The sequence below is a fragment of the Corythoichthys intestinalis genome, chromosome 10, assembly GCF_030265065.1.
Source record: "Corythoichthys intestinalis isolate RoL2023-P3 chromosome 10, ASM3026506v1, whole genome shotgun sequence".
NCBI lineage: Eukaryota > Metazoa > Chordata > Actinopteri > Syngnathiformes > Syngnathidae > Corythoichthys > Corythoichthys intestinalis.
The window spans coordinates 24373208-24396732 of record NC_080404.1 but is presented as its reverse complement, the minus strand read 5'-3'; the positions used below and the strand labels follow the sequence as shown (position 1 = coordinate 24396732).

At 39.1% G+C, this 23525-nt stretch overlaps 1 protein-coding gene across 9 annotated transcripts in view; it reads right to left on the bottom strand.

Annotated features, from left to right (window-relative positions):
* The window catches only part of LOC130923355 (protocadherin-15), a 490939-nt gene that overhangs the window by 270466 nt on the left and 196948 nt on the right, over window positions 1–23525 (bottom strand). For all 9 annotated transcript variants that reach the window (XM_057849017.1, XM_057849014.1, XM_057849016.1 and 6 more), the window contains one exon: window positions 19780–19845. In XM_057849017.1, coding sequence (XP_057705000.1) covers window positions 19780–19845 — 66 coding nt within the window. The remainder of the gene's footprint in view (window positions 1–19779; window positions 19846–23525) is intronic.

Sequence of the window (23525 nt, the reverse complement as noted above, 5' to 3'; positions counted from 1 at the left end):
AATTTGGTGGGGACAATTTGAGCATCCTGAAAAGTTGCTAGTGTTATGTCCCTAACGTCCCTATGCAAACCTACGCCATTGGTCCATTAACAGAAGTACTATTATTGTTGTGTTAACATAGTACATATCAAGGCCAAATAAAAGGAAAAAGAAGGACTACAAAATGGAAGTCATACTATTGCTACGAGAAAAAAACAGTCGTATTACGTCGGGTAATGTAACTGTAATCAGCTACGCATTTTACATACATGAACCGTAGCTGATAGCTACGACATTAGCCTGGCTCATGAAATATTTCAAATAGATCTTTGTTATGGTTCTTTTTGGGAAGCAAAATGTGAAAAAAAAATGGTATAATGATAATGATATGACGCAATTTTGCCATGCCACGACATGGTGAGGCAGTCCGACTCCGATGCAGCCCACCACCGCAGCTTTAAAAAATCCTAGGGGAAACACTGGGAGTCTAGCAGCTCCAATGAATTGAACATTTAGCAGCGAGACATTCATTTGATTTTGACAGAAATGGGCGAATCTTGATTGGACGTCGAGCGCGATGGCAATGAAACATGAGCATTCACAACGAGTCCTTCCAGTTTTGTAAAACATGGATGTCTGTTATTGCCAATGGCAATGAAAAGCCAAAATGTTTTTGACTTAAAGAACTGACCAGAATGGAGTTAGATTGCCTTTACAACTCTGGATGTCTACAACTGAATAGGAATTAAAATAGAAAATTACAAAAAGTAATGTTTCAACTAGGATATAAACTAAGGTGGTCTTATGAATGTGATTTACCAATGAAGACATTAATGCTCACAATGCTGTAGAGATTAACTGATTAGTATTAAGGTGATCCCTCTCTATGTACGTATGTTCCCCTCTCTGTGTACCAACTGATCCATCCTTGGTAATACCAGTAAGTTGTTTTTTATTTATTTTTAATTAAATTAATTAATGAACAAAAAAAGTCACTTGCACTCTTAAAGGTTATGCAATGGAAACATGAACACAAATGTTGCACAACACATGTAGACAGACAATTAACATGGCTTTTCCCGAGTCACTTTAGTTTTAGGGTTGCAGAAAGCATCCAATGAACAAGTGGGATTTTTCATTGAGAACTGTTCAAATGCAAATAATGAGGACTTCGGCTGAACATCACACAAACATGTCTTTCTCCCAAGTATGTTGAGGATAAGCTCAAATTGAATTATGGGCAATTACCCCGGCCATTTATCCACACAATACAGCATAATTGCGCTCTTTCGATTTGCACATCAAACATACATATTTAAAAAGAGACACCTTGCAGTATAATTAAGCTCTCGTCCACACAGAAAGACATTAACGGCATCCTCGTCGAGAATAAATCTAGTTATTGGGAGTTACTTGGTTTTGGAATTGGTTTTGTACCAACGCCAGTATAATTTTTGAGATCTAGTTTTCAACAGCTAGCCAGCAATCATACTTTTGCTGTGAATTTCAATGAGTTTATCCCTAGTGGACGTCCAATCCATTTGAAGTGGGAGGGTGGCAGCGAATAAGCGTTCCTTCATTGTATGACCAACACATGATTACTACTACTTAACAGTGAAGTTCTTATGTAATAGTGTTTATTTTATTTTTAAATTTTTTTTTAAGTATATCTTTATCTTTTCAACAACAACAAAAAAAAGTAGTATCGGTGCGGTATTGGCATCAGTCGGATGTCAGAATTGGCTGCCAAAAATGGCATTGTGCAATACGATTCCTATTAACATAAAAGACTGACGGGACAGACCCCCACCTTCATGTTTTGCGCTAATCCACTAGGAGCAGGTGTTGCACGCTAATCCGGGTTTTTCAGATCCCCTCTAATTACATATTGATGACCACGCAATCATCCTATCAGGACATGATCATACAGTTTAACACACGCTGTGCGCAAGAAGGGAAACCTGTTCTATTTCTAATGAGACACCTGCGTGAAATGATAAGAAGCTCAATAAACAGCATGTCACGCTCGCATTGTCATTTTGGGGGCGGGCGGGGGTTCTACCTGCAAACATGTCTCACCGTACATTTTGCAAATGAAGCACATAAGAGCTTGTTTTGCTCCACACAATCAAAATGGCCACTCGAAAGCCAGATGTTTGCTCTCTACCTTGTTTTTGTACACTTGAGAAAAACAGGAATAGCCGTGTTTTAGGAATAATGAAAGGATGTCACTTGGGTGATATTTTAGCAAGGCAGGGCAAATGTACTAGGTAATTCAAATTGCTTGACATCACATTAAATATCGGCAAGACAAAATAGAGATAAAAACATTAAATGATACATAAAAGTCACATTAAATCATCAAGACAGTTAAAAACAACAAAAATTAGATACGAGCGAGGATAGAACAGACGAATTAACTCAGCAATAGATATTAAATCCATATGAAGTGGGATAGCTTATGACCGTGTTACATTTCGCACCAAAAAGTGTTTCAAATGTGGTGTTAAAATTTTAAGAGTCAGTTTTTCTGTTTTTTTTTTTTTTTTTTTTTATAATAAAGATGAAATGGTGGTTCATTTGGTCGTACGATGTCGCTGTCAAACATAGTGTTATCGGTTAATATATTTTGGTGTAAATATCTCATAATACATTGAGGACAGCTGCGGCTTATAGTCCATTGCGGCTTATCTATGAACATATGTCGTTTTCATGTGAAATTTGGTGAGTGCCGGCTAAGAGACAGGTGCGCCTTATAGTGCGAAAATCAGGGTATCACGCATGCGCACTAATTCGCAGTCAGAGACGCACTGAGCAACTGACCCACATGTGGAGGAGCATCAAAACAAATGACTACACATGACGCACACACACATACGGACAGTTTGCCCCGACTCCCAGCCGTGTAAGCAATCTTGAAATATTGCTCATTTGGAGCAGGGAGAAAACCGAGCATTCTCAGGCTTATCCTCAACCCATTTTATTTTTTTTATGACTGTCGTCAAGCCTGCTCCTTCCGCAAAAGCCGGGTTTAAACTAGGCGCTAACGCTAATGCACAGCTGCACCGCTACCGTAGCGCCCTTTGTCCCGCTCGCTCTTGTATTTATTTATTTATTTTTCCCTTCAGGCATGACAAATCCAAACAAACATACAGCATTTATATGTGTTTACAATTAATTCAACCCGAAAAGAAAAGGGCTGACGGGAGAAGCCGAAGCTTATTGAAACCCGTCCCCAGTATACCATAAAGGACGCAGAAAATATCAAATTTTCGGACATAATTGCCGCAAGAATTTCCATTTGGGAGACTTGACAGTTCAGACCGCCGCCACATTCTGAAAACTGTGGCCGAGATCGGATTCAACCCACAAACGAAAGTGACACAGATCAGATTTGAAATGGTCCACTTCTATGTGACTTGTCACGTTCAGAACGTCAAGTTAATGCCTCACTCAAGTCAGAAAAAAATCGGATTTGTGCATGAACCTACCCTTATTCTCCTGAATAAGTGGAGTGGATCAGGACTTCATGAGTCTTGACTTTTTCACCTTTTTCGGCGGTTAGCTGCATATAAACACCTGTCCAAACCATACATCCCAAAGAGCTGTCCAAAGACACAAGATACAGAATTGTAGACCTCTACAAGGCTGTAAAGAGTTACGGGGAAATTCCCCAGCCAGCTTGGTGATATAAGATCTACTGTTGGAGCAGCTATTAGAAAATAGAAGAGGTTAAACATGACTGTCAGTCTCCCTCAGACTGGGGCTCCATGCAAGATCTAACTCGTAGCTCTCAATGATCCCAAGAATTGTGAGGAATCAGCCAAGTACTACACAGCGGGAACTGGTCAATGACCTGAAAGGAGCTGGGACAACTATTTCCAAGGTTACTGTTGGTAATACACTAAGACTTCATAGTTTAAAATCATGCATGGCACGGAAAGTTCCCCTGCTTAAACCAGCACATGTCCAGACCGGTTTTAAGTTTGCCAAAAACCATTTGGATGATCCAGAGGAGACATGGGAGAAATTCATGCGGTCATATGAGATCAAAATAGAACTTTTTGGCCTTAATTCCACTCATAGTGTTTGGAGGAAGAAAAATGATGAGTACCATGCCAAGAACATCATCCCTACTGTGAAGCATTGGGGTGGTCGCATCATGCTTTGGGGGGTGTTTTTCCTGCATATGTGATTAGACGACTGCACTGTATTAAGGAGAGGCTGATCAAGGCCATGTGTTGTTAGATTTTGGGGGATAACCTCCTTTCCTTAGAGCAATGAAAATGGGTCGTGAGTGGGTCTTCCAACATGACAATGGCACGAAGCAGACATCCACAATACCCAAGGAACGGCATCATAAAAAGCATATCAAGGTTCTGGAAGAGCCTACCCAGTCTCCAGACCTAAACTCAATAGAAAATCTTTAGAGGAAGCTCAAACTCCGTGTTTCTCAGTAACAGTCCAGAAACCTCATTGATCTAGAGAAGATCTGTGTGGAGCAGTGGTGCAAAATCCCTGCTGCAGCGTGTGCAAACGAAAAGTGAAAAGTAGGAAATGTTTCACCTCTGTAAACAAAGGCTACTGTACATAATATTGACATTGATTTTGTCAGGTGTTCAAATACTTATTTGCAGAAGTATAATACTAATAAATTGTTTTTATTTAAAAAAATAATAAAATTTAAAAAAAATAATAAAATAAACATACACTGTGATTTCTGGATTTTTCGTTTAGATTGTCTCTCACAGTGGACATGCACTAACGATGAAAATTACAACCCGCCCATCATTTCCAAGTGGGAGAACTTGCAAAATCACAGGATGTTCAAATACTTACTAGTATTTTCCTCACTGTATAAAATGAATGAAGTTGCTGTCATTTTTAGCATGTGTTCCTTTCGCAACGACGCCCCAGAATAGCTAGCACTGAATGGTAATGTATCAGGGGCACTTAAAGACGACAGACATCCAATCTATCTGGAATGGACATCTATCGCTGTCAATGGCACAGAAATATGATTATTCATCTGCCAGTTCAAATCGATTGAGGGCTATCGCTGTAAAAAAAAAAAAAAAAAAAAAATGGGCGGGGGAGAGAGAAATAGTCTTTATTTACGACAATATGTAAATTGTGACGAACATACTAGGCATGAATACCACCATTTTGATTCCCACAATGCATTTATCCTTTTCTTCAATCTGCAACTGTATTAAAACTAAATAAACATGCACTCTGACTCTCTTGGGCTCTTCACAGAATATATTTAAGTAGACTCGGAACAACGAGGCAAGAGAAGTTTGTTGTTCCCTTCCACCTGTCAGAGTACTTTAGTTTTTTATCAACAGTTGTTTGTGATGAAATTGCGTTTGATTCTCTGGAAAAAAAAGAAAAAAACAACAACAACAACAGAGTTTGACACTCGCTTTGAGAAGTAAGATCTTTTCTTGTTTTTTTTTTTTTTCCTCTCCGACTTTTTGTTTTATTGCTTGTTTTGATACAGATAGGTTATATTTTTTTCCGACTTCAGAGAAAGTCTGAGTACTCGCGAGGGGATCTAGCTGTCGAGGAGTTCAAATGACGCACGCTATGTTTAATTTATTGAAGCCGTCGCTTTAGGTGCGAAACATACACCCGCATAAAAGACTTCTATATGCTCCTTTTTGTTGATGCTGCCTAGCAGATAATTACATAGGAGATTTAGCGGATAAGAGCAGTGGATGTCAGCACGATGAAATGTATCATTTGCTTGATTGCCTCTCATAAACAAGCCCGGGTTCTCCAGCTTTTATCTTGTCTCTGCAGATTTTTTGATTTGTATCAACTGTTGCCTCCGGTTTATGCGGTTCACAAAAAGCAAACGGGTAATCATCACTTTGTTCAAGAGAAGTCCATTTAGTGCTCTCTCTTTCTGATAAATGACCGCGTTCGAAAGCCGGCGAGCACTTAGCTCGTCGGCCGCCGTCAATGGCAATAGATGTCGGGTTCGGTCAATTTTACGATCGTAGATCGAGGGATAAAGGAGGTGGAATTTGGAGATTGGCCGAACCAAACAAGGCAAAAATGTAGCTTTGACTGATAGAAAACGGTCTTCCAAAAAGAGTACTATTGATGCTTCTCAAGTGATTTGATTGCACTCCACTGTGAAACTATAACACAACAGAGAAAATGTTATCATTCACCGCCAGCCCAAGCCACAGAGTACGTGTTGCTGTCCTTATTAAAAGCGCCAATTGACGGCAATAACGTGTAATCCATTTCTATCCAAGCCTACATTGGATCAGACGCCTATTCGCCTCAAAACTCACTGGATGTCTTTCGCTACTCGACTCCGGAGTGCCTGGAGTTAAAACGCGACCATATGTCATTAAAATGACGCCACGCAAAGGGGTAAAAGGGAGATGATTATTAGCGAACAACACGTCTTATATAGCAGGTGGCCGGCCAGTCGGCCGCTGGGTTGTCTTGAGGATTCAAAGGTCTCAAGGCAGTTCTGAAATCTAACAATTAATGAGACGAGGTGGATATCTGGTTCGCCGCGGACTCGTTATCTTCTCTTCAATTCCACCGACACAATTAGGCTTCTTCTTGCACAATTTTACTTCAACTTTGCAGTACAATAGATTTTACCTTCTTACTAACATATGGTATGAAGGGAATAGGTACCGTTCTCGCACACACCATATAATTGTTTGCATTTGTCTAACACATTCATCTAACTATAGTTTAGGCAGACTTCACTCCATGCCCTTGAACACAGTAAAGTGAATCACCTGATCGGGACTCCTGAGGGGGAAATGGAAAAATGGTACGGTTTCTGTAGGCACCGTCTAACTGTTTGCATTACTCGAACACACATAATATAATTAATCAGGGAATAGTATCATTTCTCATATTTACTGTAGAAAAGCAGAATAGATACACAACGGCATCTTATCATAGAAGCCCAACGTGTGCGTCACGAGCAAGACTGACGCACCAAACTCTTGCAATCAGTTCTGCAAGGACAAAGAGCAGCACGCTTTGTCCTAAAACAAGTAGAGCCAGCCCGGATAACAAAGTTGATCGCGGGCGCTTGGGACCTCAAGACCAGCGTAGGTCGCTGTGGCAACCACGTCCCATCTAAGGACGAACCTAACCGCCCAAAACCGGCCACAGAGGGATGGTCCTGAAACAACACGTAGCCACCCCTTGGCCCGGCCTACTCCACCACGGACTTAAAAAACACTGGACACTGAGATAACACAGATTTGCTGCTCGGAAACATTTTCTATGTAGCCTTGTTTTGTATCCAGAATTGTCCCTCCGTCGTCTGTTTTTTGCCTTGTTTTTTGACCATTGTCGACGAATAAATTGTCAACCTGCTTTCGGTGAGTCTCCTTCAAACTTCAGTCAGTACAAAGGGTCAACACAGGGAGTGAATGCGCGGAATATCCGCCCTCCTGGTTGGCGGACTTCTTTACGCGTTAAGCAGCGGAGCGCCACTTCGTTCGGCTGTTGCCGTTTTCCGTGCGGCTGTTGCCGGGGGGGCGAATTCCAACAGGTATTATTTAGGGGTGCAACAAAATATCGAAATGTTGATATATCGTGATACTTTGCATCCCAAAAGATTAACAATACGCTCATGCCAAGAATCAAGATATCGTTTTAAAAAAGGTGTCAAATTAAAAAAACTCAAATAAGGCACCAATAAGTTGCTACCAAAATCTTCCACCATAACAGTGTCTCAGTTAACTCTATGGCTGCCATAGACAGCATTCGACGACCAATCCGTTAAGACTGGGAAGGGCGGATGAACGGTTGTTCATTCAAAACCAGAACTTTCAAAGTCACTCTTTCTGATTTTCGGGGCATTTACGGGTCACTTTCTGTTTATTTTAGGGCATTTACAGGTCATTTCCTGTTGAGTTTGAGTCACTGCCTATTCATTCCCAGGTCATTTCCTGTTCTGTAACCTAAAATCAACAATTACTGTTAAGTCATTTTTGGGGGCAAAATCTAAAACTTATTTCAGTTTTTTCTTTATTACTTTTTTTTTGAGGGGGGGGACTAACGATCGACGTTTTCTTAAGAAAAATACAATAATCAAACTTTCATCGGGCAAGTGACTATTTTTGGTCATTAAAACAAAATATGAAAAATACGGTACTCAAATCTTTATAGGACAAGTGACAATTTTTGGTCATTAAAAAAACTTTTCCATTATTATATTTCATAAAATATTCATGAATAAGAATATTTGAAATGCTAGTTTTTTATTAATAAAAAAGTTAATGTTGATTATTATATTATTTTTATTGATTAGCATTATTCAATAAGCCAATTATTGAAATGTTAATAAAAGCAAAATACAGTGGTACCTTGACATACGATCGCTTCGACACACGATCTTTTCGACATCCGATGTAAAATTTGACCCGCCATTTGTTTCTACATCCGACGAAACGCTCGAAATGACGACATTGCAGCACCGCAGACGAATGCACAGCAGATTTTCTTGTGTGACAAATCAACACAGGTTGAGAAAAGGATGGTACAGGTGGTGAAACAAGGAAAAAGTTGACGCTTACCTTCTAAATCACAGGTGTCAAACGGATTCCAGAAAGGGCCAAGTGGCTGCAGGTTTGCTTTCCAACCAATGAAGAGGACACCTTTTCACCAATTAGATCTTTTACATGTGTAATCAGTTAAACTTTGTCAGGTGCTGCTTGTTACAGCAGGAAGTTCATTGGTTAAACTCTGCGCGTTATCGGTTGAAACAAAATCCAGCACCCACTTGGCCCTTTCTGGAATCGGTTTGACACCCGTGTTTTAAATGAAGATGCAAATTATAGAAAAATATGAGCGTGGGCTGGGCATCCGTGAAATGGCTCAACAATACATCTCCACGGTCCTCCTCCGACCATTGTTCGCCAGTCTTTATATGTTAAGCTGACAATTCTTATTGTGATAACATCTCCAAAGAAATCGCCAGCTTCGCCACGTTTTTATCATTTATTTCACAACTTATTCAACACAACTCGCCTACTGTGTGCCGCAATTGATGGTGTTCTCAAGAAATAATTAAAAGTGAAAGTGAAACTCTCAAGCTCACTGCTGTCTCTGGCACGTCAGCCCCGCGGTGCGTTCAGGTACAGCATAAAACGTCCGCCACATTAGAACCCGATTCGTTACATTAATACAGTAATTTTTTTTTTTTTAATTATTATTTTATTCCGATTTTTATTTATAATTCATTTGTTTTGCTATGTGTAATTGCCATTTGTAATAGTACCAGCTGTATTTGTTAAGGATTTAGTGTGGGGTTTTGGGCTGTGGAACGAATTAATGGAATTATAATGTATTCCTATGGGAAAATCCTGCTCGACATACGACCATTTCGACTTACAAACAGGTTCCTGGAACGGATTAACTTCGTATGTAGAGGTACCACTGTATATAATAATGTCACGCCTGGGTGAGGGTTGTCATGTCTTGGTATATTGTCTCTTCCTGCTTTATTTTGAAGCCTCGCCCTCCTGTTTCCACCACTCACCCTTCCTGCTGTCTCACCTGTCTCTGATTATGATTACCTATTGTTCCCACCAGTGCCCCATTCCTCATGTGCTTAAATTGTTTGTCACTCCCTAGTCTCATGCCAAAGTGTCTTCATCATCACTGCAGCATGTATTCAAAGTCCAAGATATTCTACGTTGTGAGTTTATTCATAGTATTCTACAGTTTGTTCTTTTATGCCTAGTGCCAAGTCCTTTGTTATAGTATTCTACTCCTGTGCGTTTTGCCTGGCTCTCGTTTCCCGTTTGTACCATTTTATTTCATAGCTCGTTATTTCCTCCTTCTGGAGTGCCCTCAGTTTGTTACTGCTTCTGATTATTTGTGTTTAATAAAGACTGAATTCTGCACGTGAGTCCCCTCCATTCTGTCCAAGTGTAAACTGCCCCTAATAACGCTCTAAAGTCCTTCTTTTTTTCTCTCTCTCTAAATTTCTTGCATGTTTTATAAAAAATGTTCAATATGAAACAGCCGTTGATGGCAGTCAGAGTTAAGAGTTGCTTTTGTTACCACGGCAACCGCTTCCCAAAGTGTAGCCATAATTCTGTTTCCGCTGAGACCCGGGGTCCATAAACTATTCCACATCGCACCGCCACAGTGGGTGCTGGATTTCTTTCCAAGAAAACATGATGGCACTTTTGCAACAATCTGGTGTCCTACAAGTGTAATCAGTTTATTGTAGTCTGGTGCTGCCTGTTTTAGCAGAAACCTCATTGGTTAAAAGGTCTTTGCTGGATCAGTAGAAACAAAAACCAGGACACGCAGCCCTTCGACGTCCAATCCATTTGAAGGTGGGGGACTAACAGCGAAAAAAACAATAATGCAGTTCTTTACAGTCTTTTATGAGTGTGTGTGTGTATTTTACTCTTACACTGTTATACTGCTAACAAAAGTTGTGTAATTTGACACTTGAGGGCTGAGTGGGACTGGGCCAGTATTTGTACTCAAGCAATTAAAAAAAATCAATTTTCCATAATATGTCCCCTTTAATTACGGTCTAAATATGCTACATTAGAGATGCAGCCCCCATTAAATAAATAAAGCGATTATTGGCGAAATGTAGCAGTATACATGCATTGAAACAAAAACAGTGGCTCATTTCCTTCAGCTCACTTACATATCAATTGGCCATTTCCATTTTCATGTCAATCTGCTGCAACTTAATGTATTTAAGGCTCTCATCCAGGGGTCGCGTTAACCGAATATTTTCCGTCGTTGACCGTTTTTTTAAAACGTAGACGGAAAAAAACTGAAGTCCATCTGTCATTTTGACAGGTTGCAATTCACACCCCAGACCACAGGGTGGCGAGTGAGCATACTAATTAGCTATTGTCTCTCTTGATGCATGACGTCGTTGGCCTTACTCGGAAAAATGTCAAGGCAACTGAGTGTTTGCCTGGCACGGCCAGACTGTTCTCCCTGTATTTTTCAAACACTGAGAGAAAAGTCTGGGACACAGCCTCTCGACAGGTACAAAATCAATCGACAAATCAGATTTATTTGCGTGACGTGTTCTTCACGAGCAACGTCACTCTTGCGCTCCGAAAGTCGTCTCAACAACAACACGGATGGCGAACGGGAGAGCCGAGAATATGTTCCAATCCGCGGTAAATCCAGTTTTAAATGAGCTAAAACACATCGACACGAGTCATTGACAACAGTCTGTCTCGCGCTAGCCATGTTGAATAAACTCCATTTACTTCCGCGCGCAAGTCCCTCGTTCTGCCCTCATCGCTTTGCTAACGGCACGTCTGCCCGTCGCTGATTGGTGCACTACGCTGTCTGTTTGCCTCTTGTTAAGCTTGTTCGGACAGAAAATGACAGACAACGAAAAAGTCTAGCGCAACCTCTGCTCTCATCATTCCATCGCTTCCAGCCCCTCCCAGTTGAAATGGATTAGGCGTGTATTGTATTAATGGCAGTTCAAGAGTTGAGCTATAAGAGGTCACAAGAGATTTATGAAATGAAAAAAAGCAATACAATTCCCAGAGCAGAATACACTTATAGCATTTGAATCTGGGTTTTTTTTCACTAATTTTTTTTTTTTTTTAAGTTTTACATTTGTTGAATTTAATTTTATTCATATTTGTTAATACTCATGGCTTTCCTAATTTGCTTTTGTTTATTAAATAATTGATATTTTTCCCAAAATGAATCCATTTTATTTAAATATTTATACATTTGTTTTATTGCCCATCGCAAAATATGTGCGAACAACACTAATGCAGAGTTCAGAGCGGCCGCATTTTGGCACTCGATGGCGCCCGTCTTCAGGTGCTATTCAACATTAGTAGGGACGCTATAACAGCATAACCAGCATGTACACTTTTTGCTGGGGACATAACATTAATAAGACCAAACAGATTAGGTGAAGGTCAGGGCTACATATCCCACGAATATGCTGATGTGTTTCCCATGTAAAACTGAAATAAGCCAAAATGATTATTTTAATGGGAGAAAGTCATTTTTCAAAATAGGGTAATTCCCCTTTGCTTCATATAAAGGAAATTTACAGTGGTTGCTTCTTGTTTTCTGTAGGGGTGGGTTCTGCAGGGGTGATTACTACATAACCTATAGGTGAAAATACATGTTAGCCTACACTGTCCTTCACCACACAAGTAATACGTTGCTTTGATTGGTTGTGTCTTTCATCTTTTCCCCTTATTTTCATCTGTAAAGTACATCAGTGGGTTGAGAAATTATGGGGAAAAATTCTCGGGATTAAACTTTTTATCTCGATTATGATTAATGTATGATTATCTGAAAATAATGTCTGCATAAGCAGCAAATAAAAATATTTTTAAATGAATTATGTAGAAAATAAAAATACATTTTAATGAATGAATGAATGCACGAAAAGGTATTTGGTTTCAAAAGTGTAAAGTCACACTAAAAACAAGGGAATTTAACTCGTTTTAAGGAGGTGTATTTTTGCAGTGTACTCAAGTTTTGCAGGTTAACAAGTTCACATAGTTTAATACTATGCTAACTCTGATGCAGGTCGGACTGTCAGTAGCACAATTAGTGGCGTGTTCGCCACAGTCCACAACAGTGATGTATTTTTACATCACATACAGCGGCTGCTGCTGCTGCAGCCCAATATCCTTCCTCTTCGAAGGAGGCGGAGGAGGCGGCATGCATTTCTGTCGAGGTTGTGTATGTGCGTTTGTGTAGGGAGGAGGAGTAAGGGGGGGCATAGTCATCAGCCATCAGTTTCAAAAAATAAAAAAATACAAGTACACATATAAATAACTATATGAACTTTAATTGTTAATAATTACATTTTTACTCCTTTTTTTCTCACCAAAAGTACTGCTACAGACCTTACGTACTGTATATTACAATGTATGACTTCATTCTTGTAACATTATGACTTATCTCGTAATATTACAAGGTAGTAAGACTTGCAATTAGGCCACCTGTTACCCTGTATAAGACCCAATGGCGCAATGAGGAAAAGAACGTGGCCGGTCTAAACGCAGCACACTGCAACAATTTGATGTCAAATGTGGGCCACAAAATTGTCCAGTGAGCCGTAATTAGCCCCTGGGTCGCAAGTTGGATACCCCCGTCCCATCAATGGGGAAAAATATAAATTATAGTTCATGCAAGAAGTGGTTAAGATGGTTATTTTTTTCCCTTGAAGTGGCATATGTTCTTGTATTTTCTGGCTTCATGATAAAAAACGACCTTGTAGCAACTCTGAAAGACACGAGTAGATATTTTCTTCAATTCCACAGCTGTCAATCAAACAGACGCACAGAATAGTTGAGTATAGCTTTGCATAATTTGTAATGCTACTAAGTAGGGGTGAAAAAGTCATTAAGCAACAACGCTTTGTGACATTTAATTACTATGTAGACAAAAAAATGGTTGCTTCATCACCCTGAAAATAATCCTTTACTGGAAGTGTTTATAGACATATTGTAAAATAAAACATACCCATGCATTTTAATCATCCTAACCACCCTTAGACAGCTAAAAACTTTTTGTAGGTGGTTTTAATTATATATTTTAGGGGGGATACGTGTCAAAAATCATTCATTAAAAATAATTGGTTGCTGTTGACGGCGATAGATGACCAATCCACTTTGAACTTGAACGGTTTCAACATATTGGAAGCTAAAGTAATCCTGAGTTAATTCAATTTTTGAAAATCTTAGTCGCGCCATTTTCACAAAAATCAATTAAAATTTTGGAAAATACTCAACTCTATATTTTATTGAAGGGGGGTTTTCCCAATTCAAATTGGCATTTTGGTTTCGCCATTTGTAGTGGAGACTTTTGCACTTACACTGATTTTCCCATTTTTTAAATGTAAATACTGAAATATAAATTCATAACAAATACAAATTCAAAAGAAATTAATAGAAAACAATGTATTTTGTTTTTTTGTTTATTTTTCTTTTCAAAATAAAAAATCAATGAAAAATCTAAAAATCTGCTATTAATTGTTTCACTTTTTAGTTGAAATTGAACAATTGAAAATACAAAATAAATCAATTACCGTATTGGCCCAAATATAAGACGGCCCTGATTATAGGAGAACCCCCTCTTTTTCAAGACTCAAGTTTGAAAAAAGACTTTTTGAACACCAAATAATTTTTTTATACAGAAAATAATTGCAGTAAATCTGAAACAAATGATTATAACAATATATTTGAGAGAAAAAGCATGTTATTTTGCCTCATTCAAATCTTTTAATATCTGAACATTTAAATATGTAAACTGAAGTCCAATCACATTCGTAAATGAATGGCTTCTGGTTTTTGAATTGTAAATAAACCAATCTATTGTGATAAAACAACAAAATTGCAATAACTGCATTAACCATCAAAGTGAAGTCACTTGAAAGAAATCTGAATAAGGAAAAACATAGCAATAAAACATTGCAATAAAATAATGCAAACTGGTTAAACTAGTAGCTGAGATCTGTCATGACAGAACATCGCTTCAATGATATCTGGCGCCATCTAGCGTCGTGAATGGGGAGAGTATCTGAGATCTGTCATAACAGAACATCGCTTCAATGATATCTGGCGTCATATAGCATTGTGAATGGGTATAATGTCTAGACCGCAAATATAAGACGACCCCCTCTTTTTCAATCTTATTTCAATGCAAAAAACATCTTTTTACGGGCCAATACGGTAGTATTTCCTCCTACATACTACTTCACCAACATTCCTACTGTTCTAACGGCTATAGTGTTATTTCTTGAAGGGCTTGAAGGATGTGATGGACTCAAAAAGTAGGTTACGATTGCATTGCGTTTGAAAATCGACCGGATCCACCGTAGTTTTACACGAGTGACTTCCGGTCTGCCTGATCCTAGCTGCTGGTAGTAGTAGTGACGCAGGAGCGTCGCGTCTCGCGTCAAATAATAAACTTTGCCGTTCTTTTCGCGTGCGTCGTGTTGAGCCGCTTCTGGGACACGTCTAACACGCGGCCGCACTGCGACTGGTGTGCATTGGCTGATTGACTTTATGGCCCGCGTTTCACTGCGTTCTCGCGGCGGCCACATTGTTGCGCCGTTGATGTTCTGGGTTATACTGTCCTACCGCGTTGGTCCTCATTATAGTAGAGAAGAAGGAGTAAATATAATCTACACAAAGAAACTGTAAGCAGATCGACACACAGCCTCGAAAAGTAAGGGTTATATTACGTCAGAAACTCGTTCGGTATGCCTCCGTTCCGAACCGAGCATCACGTACCGAAACGGCTCAATACAAATACATTTACCGTTACACCCTTAGTAAACGCTGTCACGAACGTTTCCCAACAGCTACGAGAGTTAAGCGTGTTAAGTGTGTCAAGCGATGGTAAAACAAATAATAAAACGCAACCCTGTTAACGAGGCAGATAATGTGGCTAGTTAGCATGACAAGACGGCTAACTAGTTGCCTCTCACCTCACCGCTCCAAACTTACATAACCAGTAAAAGGTGAACATTCTCACAATACTGCATCATAACTTGGACTGCTATGGCAATAGGAGAGGGAACCTCTTGGTACCTCACGATACAATTCGATTTGCGATACAAAGCTCACGATAACGATCTGACGATATGGCGATACATTGATTATCAATACATTGGTTAGGAAATCATTCTAGGATATTCTACAAACAACTAATTGACAGAAAAACAAACTTCTAGTGTGAAGTGGAATTAGTTTATGACTAGTAGACGTCCAATCCGTTTGAACGTCTATGGCTGTCAGTGGCAGTCAATGCCAGGCAATTAGGTCATTCTGGGCCATTTAAAGTCTCACTGGAATAGCACCAAACAAAAGTTCCAACATTATCACCTTGTCCGATGCAGATTTTTGACTCTTGAAACCTTGTCCAATGCAGATTCTTGACTCTTGACGAGGTGATGATGCTGGAATTTTTATTTGGCGCAGTTCCAGTGAGATTTACAGATGATTACAAGATGATTGCCTGAAGAAGACATCAAAATTCCCTCAGTCCTTGATGATATGGGGCTGCATATCAGACAAAGGCACTGGGAAGATGGCTGTGGTTAAATTTTCGATAAATGCACAAGTTTACATTGAAATTTTAGACAGCTTTTTTATCCCTTTAATTGAAAATATGTTTGTCATTTTCCAAGATGACAATGCATCATGCCACAGAGCTAAAACTGTTGAAGCATTCCTTGGAGAAAGACTCATCCAGCAATGTCATGGCCTGCAAATAGACCAGATCTCAACCCTATTGAAAACCTGTGGTGGAAATTTAAATTTAAGAAAAAAGAAAAAAAAAAAAAAAAGGTCCACAGCAAGGCTCCGACCTGCAAGGAAGATCTGGCAGCTGCGATCAAAGAGGGTTGGCACCAAATTGATAAAGAATACTGTTTGTCACTCATCAAGTCCATGCCTCAAAAACTGCAAGCTGTCATAAAAGCTAGAAGTGGTTCTAATAAATACGAGAGATGTGTTTTGATTGTTATTTCCTTGTTTCTCATGATTCCATATTTTTTCCTCAGAATGGAGTGATTCCATATATATTTCCCTGCACTTGCTCTATAAAAGTAACATTTACTGACCACCACAATGCTTTCTATTCATTTAGTTTATTGTTTCCAAATGCTAAAGAGTTGCACTTTTGAACTAATTCATTATATTTTCAAGGTTTTTATCTGAGTTTGTTCTACATGATAAAATGTCTGAGTGAATGCTCATCCGAGACAGGTGATTGCATACTTTTTGCTAGGGGTTGTATTATGGTGGAAGCAGGGGTCGCGTTAACCGAATATTTTCCGTCGTTGACCGGTTTTTTAAAACGGTGACGGAAAAAACTGAAGTCCATCCGTCATTTTGACAGGTTGCAATTCACACCCCAGACCAAAGGGTGGCGAGTGAGCATATTAATTAGCTATTGTCTCTCTTGATGCATGACGTCGTTGGCCTCACTCGGAAAAATGTCAAGGCAACTGAGTGTTTGCCTGGCACGGCCAGACTGTTCTCCCTGTATTTTTTAAACTCTGAGAGAAAAGTCTGGGGCACAGCCTCTCGAGTCGGTACAAAATCAATCGACAATTCAGATTTGTTTATTTGCGTGACGTGTTCTTCACGAGCAACGTCACTCTTGCGCGCCGAAAGTCGTCTCTACAACAACACGGATGGCGAACGGGAGAGCCGAGAATATGTTCCAATCCGCGGTAAATTCAGTTTTAAATGAGCTAAAACACATTGACACGAGACATTGACAACAGTCTGTCTCGCGCTAGCCATGTTGAATAAACTCCGTTCTCCTCGTATGTTTACTTCCGCGCGCAAGTCCCTCGTCCTGCCCTCGTCGCTTTGCTAACGGCACGTCTGCCCGTCGCTGATTGGTGCACTCCGCTGTCTGTTTGCCTCTTGTTAAGCTTGTTCGGACAGAATATTAATTAAAAATGAATGAAAACTAAATACTATTGAATATGTCATTATTATCATTTTAAAAATGTAAGTGACGGGTAAAAATAGATTATGACCGGATTTTTATGACACTGTCAGTCAAAATGATAGACAACGAAAAAGTCTAGCGCAACCTCTGGGTGGAAAATTTTGATAACTTGCTGGCTCCTTCCCCCCCCCCCCCCCCCCCATTTTTTTTAAATTGACACCTTTTTAAAACGATATCTTGATTCTTGGCAGGAGCATATCGATAACCTTTTGGGATACAAAGTATCACGATATATCACAATGTTCAATGGAAAAAAGTTTTTTTCCCCTCAAAATAACAGATTTTAGAGCTATAACTGCAATACCATGATACACTGAAACCGCAGTATTTTTGCTTAAAGTTATCATACCGTCGAAATCTCATACCGGCACATGCCTAGTTCAGTGAGAAATCACGATATGCCTACCACTCTTTCTTTCGTGAAGTGTCGAGCTCCCAACCAGCGTCATCACAAACATCTGATGTGCCGAGTAAATCGTCATCATCTGAAGCCTCAGGTTCAAACATGTAGAGATTAATTGTAGATAATCTTTCCTGGGCGCCTTTGCCATCCTTAGCGTCACGAAAGAGCGATTCTGAATGGTTACTTCAGTGGAAATATCAATGATATCGTTGCTGCTGCTATGCTCGCTGTGAATAGTCTTCTTTTGCATTCAAGAATTTAGCTCACAGTTCCGGGATTGGGAAGGGACTATTAACGGAGTGCACAAAACCTAAAAAAATCCAAATTATCCTTGCAGTTACGCGTTAAAAATGACATGGTTGTTTTGACAAACTTGTCCAAAGTTTATATCCGTATAATTACACCGAAATCCGAAAAGCTCTTCAGCTGCTCTTTAAATTGTTTCCTCGGCTGCCATTGACAGCAATGGCGTCCAAATTCCAATGAAAATCAAAATGGGGGGCTGGCTGACCTCAGATTGACGTATAAAAGAATCAAAATATCTTAAAAACGATAACAGCACAATATAAATTCTCGTCTGATGGGGGGCCAACTTCACGGAGGTAAGGAAATGACATGAAACGTGTTTGGAAAACTGGGATGAACTTTATGATAAGATTAAAACCTTTGGGCTCAGTTCGCAGTGCAAAGTCACATGTGTTTGCATGGAAAATCGCAATATAATCTTACGATTGCATAGCTGTGGAGTTTGTACTGTACGTTGCTTGTTGTTGAGATGATCCCACAGAATAAACCCTGCTGATGCAACTTACCTACCTGCCTGCCTGCCTGCCTGCGTGCGTGGGCTTTGCGCTAATCCCCCGCTCATAAAGTACTCATTTACCTGAGCGAGGACTCCCTTCGGCATCCCTTTATTTTCATCGGCGAACACGATGATACGACCCACCGTTCGTCCTCGTCGTAATGGAATGTAAAACAGGCCAAGGCGGCGTTATTGGCCAAAGCAATTATTCCTCTAAATGTCTTTCATCTGGTCTTGAGAGAAGCGGCGGCGGCTGCGTCCTTGTCCGGGCCTTTCCTAATCACCGATTTTAATACCGCTATAAAAAGGAAAGCAAACACAATCACCTGAGAGTAATTATTGTAATCCCAGCGGCGGGATGCTTTGGATTGAATTTGCTCACCAAGATTGTTTTCACTTTTGTTTCACTTTCATAGCAGAAACCATTTGATTCAATTGCGTTGGAGTGATTGTCGATTAATGCCGTCTTGCGGGTAAATGGGAGTGAGGCCGCCACTTGCTTGCGACCTGTTGATTTTGTTTCCACTCAATTGCTCAAGTTCAACACTGCCAATTCAGGGTAATCCAGTTACTCGTACAGGGTCTGGATTGATACATTGGTTAGGCAACAATCCCTTCAGATTAATTGACGCACAAAACAACGAAATAGTAGGCAAGCATCTCTGTTCAAATGGATTGGGGGTCTTCCGTCGTCATAGGCAGCCAATGAGCTTATAAACAAAACCCACATTCGAAAATGCCTTTTATGTTTACTTGGGTTATCTTTATCTGAACATTTGCTGGGTAGTCCTCAACATTTCGGAAAATAAAAAATGGGTTTGAGCATATCCAAAAGTGTTGTCCCGCTACTCCAAACGTAAACACTTATTTTCTTTCATACTGACAGCCTTAACAAGCTTCCCTGATTCAACCCACCTCCCTCATTAAACTCCGTTAATGCTAATCCCTCCAGGGGACGCACACAAACACACGCACACACCTGTGCTATCAAGTGTGCCATGTTGTACACATACTGTATGAGGCTGTGTAACACTATCTGCACGTGTGGCTCGCCAGCCTGTGTGAAAAGCAGCGTTCAAGAAACTTTACGTACCGTTGGGACTCTCCTCATCGATGGTCACAATAGTAGCCGGGGGGCCGGGCCGGGAAAGTTTGCATTCTGCCGAAAGACGGGATAAAGTCAGATACGTTGACGGCAGGTGTTGAGAAACACAAACATACACACACAAAAAACATGGAACCATGTTCAATTACAAGAAATAAAATATGACAGAAAATTCCCATGTGAAACATTAAAATTCTTCAGTTTATAAAAATCTGTATTGAAAAGAATTTTTTTTTTAAAAAAGTGCCACTGAAAAACACTAACATAAGTTTTTAAATGAATCCGTAGAATTTTAATTTTTTTTTTCCTTTATAACATTCAACAATACTAATAACAGCTGCAATCTATTTCATATGTAGTATAACGTCAATTACGGTAAGTAAAACGTCCACCATAGCTCTACAATTTGGAATTCAACCAAAACTAATGTAAAAAAAAAAAATGGTGGAATATTTTCTTATACATATATATATATATATATATATATATATATACACAGGGGTGCACATAAGTGGTCCGCATGCGCGCATGCGTACTGGACGTAGACAAACGCGCTGGCCCTCAACGGCTTCCATACGCTTTTGCGTACCGATGGCTGACCACTGTATTTGCGGCGGACACGAGACCCTTGTTATATTACCATGTTTCACCCATAAAATCCTGAAAAAAAATCCAGCTGTGGCCATTCACATCTGTGTCTTGACACTCGATGATACATGCTATATGGAGTTTTTGGATCAAAACAAGGTAAGTACACGATAATATCTTGTTAAAATCATGGCGTCTTTAATTCTGCTCTCGTGTGCTCTCACCTCCAGTTAGGGTTTTGCTGTTTTGGAAAATATTATATATATAAATATACTGTATATATATTTTTTTTAAATGCCCTCCTGTTCAAAATTTTTCTCCCCCCAGAAAATTGACATTTTAAGCTTTCCAATGATGTATTACATGTTCAAATTGGACAATTTTGAAATTTAATTGGGGGTCTTAGAGCGGAACTTCAAGTCACCTCAGTGTTTTCCGCCATATATATATATATATATATATATATATATATATATATATATATATATATATATATATATATAGTATATACAGTGGGGAGAACAAGTATTTGATACACTGCCAATGGGAATATATATATATATATATATATCTTGCATATTTGCAATTAAGGACACCCAACTCACTTATTTGCAAATATATTTTTCAATATTGTATTTATTTAAAAACTTAAACCAAATATTTTGGAAACTCTGTCACTGCCATTGACGATAGACGTCCAATCATGCGGTGTCCAATCTGTCTGCTGTGAAATGAGATTAGTTAATTACTAGTAGACGTTCAATCCATTTGAAGAAGGAGGGTTGGCAGCAAAAGAACATTCAATTCAACGTCAAGTACAGAGTGTCAATAGCAGCTAATGAAGTAAAAAAATGAAATGTGTTCTTTCTCTGGCCAATATGCACCCTCCCACCAATTAGTTTACCACCAGTCGAGGTTCAATCCATTTTGAGTTTATATGGACTGGACATCTAGCGTGGTCAATGGTAGCCAATGTGTTAATCTTCAAATAATAATAATCATGTTTATAACCCCAATATTTCTTTAAATATGAAATTATAATATTTTCCCCAGTATTATTATTTTATTTTTTTAACTAATTAAAGAAAAAAGTTTTTTGTTCCTATACAATTTTAAAGGAAACCTTGTACTTAAAGACTCTAATAAGCAATCGTTCTCTTTGACTAAAATATGTTATTAGAAACACATAAAATATTGCCATTGATTTAAAAATCTATAACATTTAGTACATGTTTTGCCCTACAGAGGGCGCCACGTTTTATGCACGCAATGGACGCTCGAGGTGATGACTTAGTTTGTCACTGTCAGTCGACGAACACTACCGACGTTCTGCAAATCCTTTCTACGCTGCGAGACGGCCAACACATGTGATCGGTTAAAAGAGGCGAGTACTTACTAATTGTGTTTTTATTACCTTTTCATTGCCTCAAAATAATTTTTGCATGTGTTTTCCGCTCATACTTTTCAGCATTGTGTTTTCTTGTGGTAGCTTTAAGCAGATTGTTTATTTGTTGACCACATTAGTCACGTAGTGTATCTAAACCACCCTTATTTGATATTTCTACATCTAAGTATTTTCTTAATTTTCTTTATTATTTTCTGCCTGTATGCATCTAATTTAGGGCTGTCGAACAATTAAAATTTTTAATCGAGTTAATCACAGCTTAAAAATTAATTAATCATAATTAATCGCAATTCAAACCATCTATAAAATATGCCATATTTTTCTGTAAATTATTTTTGGAATGGAAAGATAAGACACAAGACTGATATATACATTCAACATACTGTAAATAAGTACTGTATTTGTTTATTATAATAAATCAACAAGATGGTATTAACATTCTGTTAAAGCGATCCATGGATAGAAAGACTTGTAGTTCTTAAAAGATAAATGTTAGTACAAGTTATAGAAATTTATCTTAAAACCCTTGTTAATGTTTTCATTTTAATTAAATTTGTAAAATGTTCAATGAAAAAAATAAACTAGTAGATCGCCATTGTTGATGTCAAAAATTACACAATTCTCACGGTGATGAAACTGAAACCCATAAAATCAGTCGCACCCAAGCGCCAGCAGAGGGCGACAAAACCAAAAAAAAACACAAGTAAAAAGTGCACATGACACTGTGCTGTCATTTTAATCTGTTTGAGCGGGGCATGTGCGTTACTTGCGTCAAATATTTTAACGTGATTAATTTAAAAAATCACTTACCGCGCGTTAACGCGATAATTTTGACAGCCCTAATCTAAACAAAACAGGCTGAAAGAACTTATTGGCAGAATACCGGTTTTTGTCCTACTCGTTTCGTATCATCCCGCGTTTTCTGTTCATTTTGCTTTTGCTGCTCGTTTTGTGAAATATCGACAGTGCTTTTATGCGCGTTAATGTTCCTCTCGGGTTCAAATTGAAAGGGCTGATCAGATGACATGCTTACAGTATGTCACTAGAGTCATACACTGGAACAGTGGCGCCTCCAGAAATTTTTCATAGGGGTGGTCAGATGGGGCCACTTAAAATCTTGGGGTGGCACACCAAAACTAAAAGCCATAATTCCAGGCTTTCATTATATTATTGCAGTAAAAAGGTCAGGGGAAAACTATCAGAAAGACTTAAAGACACGCCTACTGATATACTTTGGTGTATTGTGCAATATTTGATGTTACTAATGATTTAATGTACATAGTCCATAACTGTCCAGTAAACATTTAGAGTTCCACAACAATTCTGTTTTATTGTGTTATGTATATATTAGGCATAAGGTGTACATTTAACAAACAAAATAAATGCATTCATTTGGGATGAAATGCGTAGCTGATGCTACAACAATCTAACGATATACTGGCAAGCGGGGTGGCCAGTGGGGTGGCCAACAAATTTATAGGGGTGGCCGTGGCCACCCCTGGCCACCCCCTGGTGGCGCCACTGCACTGGAAACACGGCAGCATACAGTGCCTTGCAAAAGTATTCGGCCCCCTTGAACCTTGCAACCTTTCGCCACATTTCAGGCTTCAAACATAAAGATATCAAATTTTAATTTTTTTGTGAAGAATCAACAACAAGTGGGACACAATCGTGAAGTGGAACAAAATTTATTGGATAATTTAAACTTTTTTAACAAATAAAAAACTGAAAAGTGGGGCGT